Genomic DNA, 11837 nt, shown 5'->3' with positions numbered 1-11837 from the left:
CGCACCGGCGCACCTGCTCGGCGGGACTCGCCCCCGTGTGCTGCGCGGCCGATAATGTCATCAAGCCTGCCCCGCCCAGTGGCATCACCCCGGCTATATAAGGAAGACCGGCAGCCTCACTCACCGGTGAGTGATCTTCAGCTATCTTTATACCTGCTCTGCTCTCTGATACTCACCTGTGAACTGACCCGGCTTGCTACTCCACTACCCTTTCTGGATCCTGCTCCTGTACCACGCTGTCCTCTCGTTCCTGACCCGGCCTGTTCCCGACTACTATGTGGCTCATCCACCTGCCTATCCGCTATTCCTGCACCGCTCGGCTGCCAGCCCTGCCAAGAGCTCTGTACTCATCCAGATACCAAGGATTCCTCATCTGGCACCCGTGCAGCTCCAGCCTGTGCACCACCTGTTGCACCTCCAGAGGTCCGCAGACGGAGTTGCAAGGGAGGTCCTCCTCGTCACTTCGGGCTCGCACCATGGTACGTGACACCGGGACATGGACAGCAATCATAGGCGTTTTAGCCATTTTCTACTCTAGGGGCTTTTAACTATTCCCTACTCTATTCAAAATGTAAAGCTTTCATACTGAAAAGTTTAATATGATTATAGTTTGCCTTACCTGGTTATTGCCTCCCCCTTTCATGAACATGCTAATGTAAAATTTTAAATAAAGCCTTTCCCTGTTTATTACATACCTGATTTTAAGTCACTACCGGGTCTCTCTACTTCTCTATTCAATGCAGGCAGATCAAGGTTGGAGTTCAGCTTTAACAACATATATTTGGCTACAGTTTAAGGACTGAGCAATAATTAAAATATAAGTATATTCTACACAATAACCATTTGATATTAAGGATTTTTTGTAAAACATGACATTGGCAAACTTCATCTTAAAAAATGATACTTTTATTATGAAACCAAGTGTGCTTTTATTATAGTCTTTTTTTATTAATGTAACTTCTCTGTGCATTATTCAGTTCTGCTGGGCAAGGTGATCTTTAGAATGCTGTGAAACATTTTAATTTTGCATAGAGCAGATTTTTTTGGCTTTGTTGTTTCAGCTGAATGTTAAAGCCAAAATACTGGATTTGATTCAATCGTTGTTAGATGTTTCATCATGGTTGTCAATAGATTCCTGAGCTTGTTGGCGTTTTGGTGGTTTAGCCTGCATAATAAAAATGTTAGACCATTAGTAACGTGTTTATAACAAAGATCATTTTGATATAGTTTTACTTGTAGTGAGAAGTAAATCTGAAAAAGCTAGTGCGGTGCCTGCTGCAGATACAGGGAAGTCTTCTGTCCCAGATTTCCCTTGGGGCTCTCTGCAGTGATCACTCGACATGTCACATGAGCTAACAAGGGGAGTCAAAGACTGGAGACTTCACTGTAAGGGTTCATGCATGCGCCCATGAAAATACAGTAACTAGTCTAGCAAGTTCCTGCATATAAGTAGGCTGTGCTCCCCCAGGACGAGCTGTGTCGGCCGCACAGCCCCCTTGTTGCCATGGCGCCCTGTGCGGCCGCACTGCTCGCACACCCCTAAGGCCGGCCCTGTGCGCATGCAACGTTGGTGCAATATTTACATGTGTACAGTGTGTAGCACAAAGGTGCTAGGACACTAGGCGGCAACAAAGGAGGCAAGGCGGCAAAGAGCCGCTTGCATCTTAGGAACTAAGGACTCTAAAGTAGTTCCAGCTACCTGCATCCTAGCAACAAAGGATGCTAGGCAGCTCCTGCCTGCTCCTTGCCATATAGCATCTTTTGTTGCCAGGAAAATAGGCAGCTTGAGCTGCCTGTATCCTAGCAACAAAGGATGCTAGGCAGCTTGAGCTGTCATGCAACCAAGCAATGCAGACAGCTCCAATAAAGTGCATATGCGCTGTAAGCATGTAAACATTAGCACACATGGTCCATACAAAGGACCTCAGATCAGTGTTAATTTCGTCGACATGTTTTCAGTGGCGAAAACTAAAGAAAAACTAAATAAATACTAAGTTAATAGGACTAAAACTATGGCGACAATTCGTTGCAATTTTCGTCTACAAACGAAAATGCAACGAAAATGGGAGTGGCTTTGGCATTGACATATTTGGACTTCCTGTTCCCTCGGAGATCCATCAAAGCCCCAGTCCCCCGACTCTATCAGCAGCTGGATTGGCTGAGACGCCGGCTCCACTGGTCGCCCTGCCGCCTGGATCAACACACTGCATACCGCAGGAGATACTCCACCATTGGTTACTAAAGATGTTCTATATCACAACGGCTAAATCTGTGTCTGTATTGCATGTTCAAATCTTAATACCATAAATATCAACAGGTTAATAGAGGACTACTCCAGGAATATATAATGAGTTTAACTTAAATAATACATTAGGCTTAAATAAACCCATTAGATTTTAGTCGACTAAATCTCCTGGAGATTTAGTCGACAAAACTAGACCAAAACTAAAACAATTCAGATTACTAAAATATGACTAAAACTAAAATGGCATTTTAATCAAAAGACTAAGGGGGTTATTCACTATTGAGCCAATGGATCCAGCCGTAGCTTCAGCTGATTCTTCGGCCACCGGAACCCTTCAGTTCAATCGAACCGAAGGGCTGCTATACGGGCTATTCACAATAGCTCGTACAGCAGCTGAAGGTGGCCGAGTGGCTCAGCCGAGCCGTAGGCATATGCTTCGACTCGACTCAGCCAAAGTGACAGCCGAAGTGGGGCGAATGGCCTGCTGAAGACCGGCTGTTTGCCCTGCAAATGACAGCTGGGCGGAGCCAGCCGTGATCTCACGGCTGGCTCTGCCCAGTTGTAATGACAGATCAGTGTCCCCAAATGACCTGGGGATGCTAATCTGTCATTGAACAATAACAACTGGTTGGCCGGCTCCACCCAGTTGTTATTCATTGCCCGCGACCTGCTAGAAGACTCTAGCAGGTGCCAGCCAATAGGAAACAGTTGGTCACTGCTAGCTCCATCCACTTGTTTGTTTTTTTATTTTATTTTTTTTCCTTCTTTAACATATCTTTATTTTTTACTTTTACTATTTTTGATCATTTTAAAAATAATTTTTCAACCTTTTTTTTTTTTTTTACACTCTTTTCACTGATTTTCTATTCTGCTTGGTACCACGGAGGTACCACCGAATGCCGCAATCAACTATTTACTCCCTGCTGTTCGGCCCCTATGAGAATAGGGGCGAACGGCAGCAAGTGAGCTGCCGGAGCTTCGGCTCAGCTGATCTAGATGATGTGTCAGCTGAGTCGAACTTCCTCTGCACTTCGGCTCAGCCGAACAGTCAACTCGACAGAGCATGTTCGGCTGACCGAAGGCAGCCGTACAGAGCCGATGTATGGCTGAAATCAGCCGTACTGAGCCGGAGTGCATAGCCGAACCTCGTTCGGCTCTGCTCACTTTGGCTCGGTTATTCACTCAGCTGCCTTTGGCAGCTTTGTGAATAACCCTGTAAAACTAAATTGAAATTTGCCATCAAAATAAACTCTGCCTCAGATGCAGCTTTTTCCGTTTAGATTTTACAGATCTGAACGCACTGAAAGATTATTGATCGTTATGCAATGTGTGCACGGACTTATACAGTATAAACTAATATAAAACCACAGCATTTTTTATTGCCATGTGCATGAGCCCTAACTGGCAGTTGGGCGCTGTGCTAATTGGGGACTGCATGTAGCATGTGGTGAGCATATTTTTTTGAGAGAGACAGTGGCAGCAGAAGGGATGGTCGACTAGTGATTACATAGTACATGTCGCTGTTTCTGGCATAGGCTTTGTTTCCGGCCTCTTTCCTTTTAGTAGTAAAAGACAGGATAGGTTGGCAGAACCAACATAATATATGAAGCCAAATTTATAGAGCTAATATACCAGAATATTACAATCACAATACAAATCAAGACTAGGTAGGCCCTGCCCATGAGGGCTTACAATCTAAGAGATTGTATCATAGTCATATGACTACAAGGAACGATCCTTAACTTTGTGTAAAGCTTTGTGAATGTAACCTTTGATTACATACTGCCTGATTTCAGTTCAGCAAGGGAACGCTGGCCTGCTAAGCAACTGGTAAGTGAACTAATAAGGGTCTAAAATACTCCATTACAGGTTCACAGAGCAGATTGGTTTGGCCAGTGAATCAGTGGTAAACACCTAATTGCTATGACTCCAGATTGCTTGCAGATCCATTGGTGAAGCAATTTGCTCATTACTAATATAACATCTAGTTACTCTAGCCTACAGAGTCCACTCATAAGTGAATATCAGTTTAGAATGGTCTATGCCTTTAAACTACTGTATATATTTTTGTATGTTGTTTCTTACATACCTCTTCATATTTACACTCCCAGTAGAAACTGGCTTTACTGTCAAGGTATAGGAGAATCAGATCACACAAAAGTGTTGCCTATAACAAAGAACATTGCAAAATTCTGTCATTAACATTTCATATACAGGAAAAAAATTGTAGCGATAGAACGAAAAACACACACGTCCAGGAACTAAACACTGCAAAGATATTATGGGTGCATACAGACAAAATGGTTAGAGGTAGAAAGTTGGCACATGGGTAAGTAAACATTTTGAGAGTGACAAATTTATTTCCTTTGTTTGGAAGCACAGGGATTCCATCACTAGACTTTATAATGGCTGTAGCATTAGAAATGGTAATTCGGTGGGAGCATCTCACAATACGGATTTGCGGCAGGACTAATAAGGCAGCATGTGATTCAGCTTCTAGCGATTATGAAAAATTGAAATATCAGGCTCGGGTGTTGACCTTTAGAAAAATCAAGAGGTGTGTATGAAAACAATTACACTCACATGTGCAGTCTGTTTGTCCATTTACACAACTATACAATGTTTTTTTAGGTACTTTATTGTAGCCAAGCCCTATCCCTTTATTCTGCATCTTCTCATTTCACAGCTCTTCAGTCATATTTTCAGTGGCACCACAGTATTTGCCATGCTTAGCCTTATGCCCATAACTGATTTGCTAGTTGTCCAGTTTAAATCATGACTGAACGGACAAAAAAGGGAAAAAAATACAGATTTATGGGGCAAACTTATAACGCTGAATTTATAACCGACATTCATGGTGCATTACTTCCACTAGATAGAGCCAAGGACCTATGCTCCTTGGCTCTATCTAGAGGCAGTAATGTGCTGCGAACGATTTTCTCAAAGCTAGTTGCTTTGAAAACGCATTATAAATCAGCCTATTTGTGTTTCGGATTAGTTAAATCTGCCTTTTATGTCCTACAACACGTATCACAAGCCCAGACCAGGGTAAATATTACTTTGTTTAATACAGCCTGCATGCTGTCTGCACTGTACTGTGCATAGAGCAGTAGGAATGTAGTCTAGGACATAAAAGAAGGAAGGTTTTGTGATCTGTCTCTCCTGTGATTGTATCAGTGCAGTATAGCATAGAAATTATCATGTTTGTTTCCTGCCATTGAAGGTATTTTAAATCCAGCACACATATAGAGAACATTCCTTCTTTGTTTCTCATGATTTTGATCAGTAATCATGCTGCCAACTTCACTGTATAGTGCAGACTGCAGACAGTCAGAATGGTAACAATTTAATGTTTACACTGGGTTGTACCTGTGATGACAGGTCTCAGAATGAAAAGTTATATACTTGCAAAGCTGCTTATAGATAACATAAATTAATAATGTATTACTTACACTACCCAAGAAGGCACACCCAGTTGCAAGACTTACGGCTGTTGGCACAATACTAAATCTTCTTGCCTGGACATGGAAGGTAGAAAGTTATCCCACAGGAAACACTAGATCAATGCAGTGTGTTATATGAGCAGAGAAGGCCAAACCTCTCCTGTCACTGATATCTCGAAACGGATCCCGTAGAGTTTTAAAAGGTCTCGGTGTTCACGTCTTTCTTTGTCCCAATAATAAGTAGCTGTTCTACAAATAAAGCACAATGGGAGTTGTTTCATACAGTTCTCCCTGATCCACTATTGTTAGTAAAGAGTTATTTGTAAAGTAATATTATTGTCCTTACTTTTAAAGTCCACTTCCAGACATATTTGTTTTTGTTTTGGATAAAGTGGGAAAGCATTAGTTCTTACTGCTGTCTGTAACTTGATTTAATGAGACTTTCACTGATTTTGAATCCCAGCAGCACCAGAAAAATAATGCAAAAGAGGCCACTGGCATGGGAAGACAAAGACAGTAATAAAAACTTGTCCCCAGTATACTAAAAAAAACACTGCACTTAGGAGGAATTGGACACTGGCAAACAAAAAAGCCTTCAGCCAGCCCCACCCCCTGATGCTTCAGTTTTAAGGAAAAGCAGTAGTAGGAGTAGATCATAAACACAGAGGGGACCTGTGTCTCTTAATGAGCTACAAGAAAAAGATACAAAAATCCTGTTCTCTTAATCGTTTATCAAGTGATACGGGATCATTAGAATTCAGGAACAATGAGAAGTCCCAAAGCAGTCCAATTGAGGGAGTGCAGCACACCAACAACAATGCTAACAGCTCACGAAAGCAGTAGTGGAAAAAAAAACAATGGGGGTATCCTTCAGCTTAAAAAGCTGTCTGAAGTTCTCATCCACAGATGCCTGAATATACACCTGGTAAAACTTAGAGAACAGTGAACCAGGTGGCAGAATTGCAAATATGGATAGCAGAAGCTTGATGCAGAAAAGCCCAGGAAGCACTCACAGATCTGGTGGAGTGTGCCCTAAATAGAAAAAGTGGAACCTTACCTGTAAGCCGGTATTTGAAAAAATATTTGCCTAAGCCACCAAGATATTGAAGAGAACATCACCTAGATATGGAAGAGAAACTTGAGGCAGGCTGTCACTTACAGGGACCCTCAAGGATGACAAAGAGAAAGTCAGTCTGTCTTAGGGAAGACATAGCTACAAGGTAGACCCAAACAGCTCTAACCACATCCAAGCGATGCAGAGAACTCTACTAGAGTGAATTTGAGTAGGACAGACCAATGTCCTGTTTAAGGTGGAAGGCAGAAACCATTTTCAAAAGAAAGGAGATTTAAGGGCTTAGGAAAACCTTGTGCAGAACTAGAAAAGGTTCTTTACAAGACAAGGCTGCTAACTCAGACACTTGTAGAGATGATGGCAATGAAAAAGGCCACCTTGTGAGTTAGAGCTGTCAGGAATATCTCTATGGTCTTTGAAGAGCCAGGAGAACCAGGTTTAGATTCCCTGGAATCACTAGAGGCTGTACAGGTGGAACTATGTGAGCTACACCTTGTGCAAAGGCCCTGAAAAGGGAGTGTGAAGCAATTAGAGCTGGCATTTGTCCCTTAATGGAGCTCAAAGCCAGTTGTTGATACAGGCTGGATTGTAGAAAGGACAGTGTCTGCGCCTCACAGCAATTCCTAGGATCAAATCTACTTGCCTTGCACCAGGCAAAGCACACTTTCCAAGTGGGATGGTAGAACTTGCATGACAAGGACTTTCAGAAAGACCCTTGTCCCTTAGGACCTAGGCTTCTACAGCCATGTTGTCAAAGACAGTAACTGTGAAGCAGGGTGGTAAAGAGGCCCTTGTGACAGAAGATCTGAATGGTCTGGGATAGCACACGGGGTGTCTGCCAGGAGTCTGATGAGTTCCTCCTGATCCCATGGAGCTACAAGCTACAATCCAGTATCCACTGCTTCTTTCTGCCATTGAATATCTGGATCTGAAGACAAACTTATTTAGCTTTTTGTTGATCCTGGAAGCCAGGAAGTCCACCTCTGGCTTCCTCCATCTAATACAAAGAATCTGGAAAGCCTATGAGTGCAGAGACTATTCCTTTGAGGTAGTCTGATGAAAGGTTGTCCATTCCTGGAATGTGCAACGTAGACAAGGTGGAAATGTTAAGTTGTGCCCAATACAAAATATGTTCCACTTCTCTTTCCACGGCGTGACATCTGGTAGATGTACGCCACTACCGTGGCATTTTCTGATTGTTTCCAGATTGAATGCCCATGCAGTCTAGGAGTCCAACAGGACAATCACTTGGCCACACATATAAGCTTGTCTCCCTAACAACATAGTAGAACTGAGGAACACAGGAAATAGATACCTCTTTGTTCCTCACAAGATAAGACAGAGGTTCTAAACAGCAGTACTAGTGAAAGTGCTTTTTTTTGGTGTCTGTATCGCTGCTGGAGAGATTGTCTTTACTGTCTCGATATCTTGATGGTAATTAATCGAAACTGTGGGTAAGCAAGGGATATCTTGCACCAAAAAGGAACACACATCTAACATTTCTGCATTCTATCCAAAATGAAAAATGTTCTGGCCATCAATTCTATTTCAATTACGATTTTGTGTGTGGTCACATACAATAAGTAGGAAATGATTAGCAACATAACCTAACCTGAAGTTGTTGTTTTTATCTTGCAATCCAAAGGAGTATTGTGGTTTGCAGACTTTTGCTTGATCCAAGTTGCATTTCCACTCAATATCAATTCTTACAACTCCACCCTAAAGTATACATGTAAATATAGTATATTGTTAAACCCCAAAAATGTACCTACATGATACAAATTGTTGATGTATATTTTCTAAATTTCAGGCATAAAAGAAAGTACTAAACAAAATGTTAAATCTTTCAACATGCTTTTCAAATAGTTGTTAAAGGAGAACTATGGAGTTAAGGCTTTTCCCCATAGTTCTCCTTAATGTAACGGGAGGACACAAACTAGCGTCCTCCCATCACCCTAAGCTCAGTATAGCTACGCGGTATACTGAGACGCCGCAGCTGAAGCGGATCCCGCCAATTATGTCTGGATCCGCCCAGCTGCTTGAGTGACAGCTGGCTCTACCTATCTAGAGGCAGAGCCAGCTGTACCCGCCCCCTCCCCGTCCGTTCCGCCAGTCAGCGCTGGAGGATCGGAGCGGGGAGGGGGGAATCCAGCCGTGACAGGATCGAGAAGTGAGCAAACGCCGGTATGTGTTCGCTCACTTCCCGATCTACTGATCCGACCTGTGACAGTCTCATTGTCACAGGTCGGCTAGAACTATGAGGTGAGTGAAAAACACTCACCTCATAGTTCTCCTTTAATTAATGTTAATTCGAGCAGTGTGCAGAGGCTTGTCAGACTGCTGCTGGAGACCCCGGCCTATGAGCTATGTGTGAGAGCAGCAGTCTGTCTCTTCAGCATGCTGCCAGCACAGGGAACTTTAACCCACGTACAATGTCTACCTTCCTGACTAATTCCTGTCATATTTGTTTGCTTTTAAATTATATAAAAACATACCAGAAAAGACAGTTCTTCAAAGCTATTTTTGGCTTCTGTTATGATATTCTTGATTGTGAAAACTGGACAGTATGGGCTGGAGACTGGGTCATATCTGCAGCTCTTAAAATAAGTATCATCCAATGTCTTCAGTGTGTTTGCCCTTTAAAGAAAAAGATAGTGAAGAGAATGAATTGTACATATAAAACTGACTCCATTGAGTACTGGAAAATGCAGGGGAAGGGAAGTTATGTATGAAATAACACAGTTGTTAAAAGCTATATTTTAAATATTAATAACTTACTGAAATTTATCAGAAAGCCAAAGATGTATTCTGTATGAAATGACTCCTCTAAGGTGGGAAATTACATATGGAATATGTCATGTAAGTCACAAGTTTACCATGCACAGCTGCATGGCTTGGGTATTTTGATTAAAAATATAATTTTGATAAATATTCAAGCTACTATTATAGAATGTACTAATTATATAGGCCCTGTATTTTTAAAATATATGTGGTCTAGTGGAATAGGGCCTTTATGTCTGAGAGTAAATTCAAAAAACTGCTTTAGCCATCTGTAGTGCAAATTCAGTGGCAGAACATGGCAGTAAAGATCACAATAGATCAAAACTGGAATACATAGATTATATATGTATGATAAGTGCAGCAGGTATATGATGCTATACAGTGAATATCAAGTTTCACACTCAAATTTGCATTCTAACATAAGAGATGAGCAACAAATGTCCCAGAAATTATTCTTGAATGTTGCCTACAGCAGGGCTTCTTAATGTTTGGGTCGCGAAATGGGGTCATGCAACTGGATGTGGGGGTCCCGTGTGTTAGGTTTCCCAAATGACCAGAAATTTATAACTGTTATAGTGGCATACAGTATATGCAAGCTCCTTTGGTGGCAGGGGCTAATTTCATTGGCTCAAATGTTTTCTGTTGAACACTAATATGTTGCTGATGTATACATAAACTAATCAATTTAACTATATACCACACTTTCACAAATATTACACCAACATCTATGGTCAGAGTGTTTCTGGCTATGATAGGTATACTGGTAGATAGGAGCTGGGCGAATATTCCTCAGAGCTTATTTTGAATTGGATAAGGTACTGTCGGCAACAAGCATTGTGGATATCATAGTTCATTGTGATAAGATACAAAAATAGGGCAAGTTGGGCCTTTGCAAGACTACAGTACAGGTGAAACTCTAATAATTAGAATATCGTGCAAAGTTCATTTATTTCACTAATGCAACTTAAAAGGTGAAACTAATATATGAGAGAGACTCATTACATGCAAAGCAAGATAGTTCAAGCCGTGATTTGTCATAATTGTGATGCTTATGGCTTACAGCTCATGAAAACCCCAAGAACCCCAAATCCACAACCTCAAAAAAGTAGATTATTACATGCAATCAATAAAACAAGGATTGTACATCAATATCGGACCTCTGAAAAGTACAAGCATGCATATGTACTCAGTACTTGGTTTGGGCCCCTTTTGCAGCAATTTCTGCAATTACTTTTGCACGATATTCTAATTATTCGAGTTTCACCTGTATATACACATCTACCCAAAACACTTTTCAGAATCACTTACCCAGAAAAACGAAATTTGCTAAAATAAACTGCATTTTTTATAAACAGTGTAAAGTTTTCTGCTTCATTTAAAGGTATTTTCCTAGAGAAAAAAGAAGAAACATTGAACATTTTCAGATACATTTTTAATTTGCAGCATGGTGAAAATAAACAGTAGAATCTATAACTCTTCTCCCCACTTTTTCTACCCAAATCTATAAAAGAAGCATAATTGTTAGATTTAAACCGCTGCTAGAAAAATGTGGCCAGTCATTTCAATCGTGACAACTGGCCCAACTGGTGCTTTTTTATTAGAATTGGGAAAAATGTTCAACTTCTCGGCTTATATTCGAGTCAATACTTTTTCCCATTTTTTTGTGGTAAAATTAGGTACCTCGGCTTATATTCGGGACGGCTTATACTCGAGTATATACGGTAGATAAGATGCTACATCAAAGAACCAACAATAGCCTGCCAACAGCTAACATAAATAGGAAAAATGTGCACACTAACATTAGAATGCTACTGTAGATGTAATTGATCTTTAAAAATATGAAAAATAGCTTATGAACTTATATGCTGTACAAATATGATCACAAATTACATTCACTATAAATACAGTATAGAAACATGATAGATACATTGTTAACTGTTCAAAGTGCAGCATATAGAAAAATGTTTAACATAGTGGTAAAACATTTAATAAATTAAACCTATATTGTAGGCTGCCATTGCTGACTTCTCCTTATGAAAAGATGAGTTACCTGGCTGTAGTGCTGGGCCAATAACTGTCCTGGAGCATGCATGCACATGCAAAACAAATTACCAAACCTGTGGGCAGAAAGATAATCCTACAATAGTGAGTTTAAATACTGAGATCAGCATAGGAGGATGCCCAGCAAAACCTGAAGCTTTACAGAGGATCACAATGCACTGTGCACATTAATCCAAAGGGCAGATCTAGCTCTGGTGGTTGTTTGCAACTAAGCTATATTATCTATATAATATAT

General features: G+C 41.1%; 1 protein-coding gene across 1 annotated transcript in view; it reads right to left on the bottom strand.

Moving 5' to 3' along the window:
• Positions 1–1093: 1093 nt before the first annotated feature.
• LOC108800508 (P2X purinoceptor 6-like) overlaps positions 1094–11837 on the bottom strand; it is a 31194-nt gene continuing 20450 nt past the window's right edge. Inside the window, exons 6-12 of the mRNA XM_018572494.1 lie at positions 10850–10930; positions 9256–9397; positions 8373–8479; positions 5844–5937; positions 5734–5763; positions 4335–4412; positions 1094–1165 (exon numbers count right to left, since the gene is read on the bottom strand). Coding sequence (XP_018427996.1) covers positions 1094–1165; positions 4335–4412; positions 5734–5763; positions 5844–5937; positions 8373–8479; positions 9256–9397; positions 10850–10930 — 604 coding nt within the window. The remainder of the gene's footprint in view (positions 1166–4334; positions 4413–5733; positions 5764–5843; positions 5938–8372; positions 8480–9255; positions 9398–10849; positions 10931–11837) is intronic.

This window comes from Nanorana parkeri, unplaced genomic scaffold (genome assembly GCF_000935625.1).
Source record: "Nanorana parkeri isolate BGI_ZX_2015 unplaced genomic scaffold, ASM93562v1 scaffold2051, whole genome shotgun sequence".
In the NCBI taxonomy this organism is placed as follows: domain Eukaryota; kingdom Metazoa; phylum Chordata; class Amphibia; order Anura; family Dicroglossidae; genus Nanorana; species Nanorana parkeri.
This window is presented reverse-complemented; position numbering and strand designations above follow the sequence as displayed.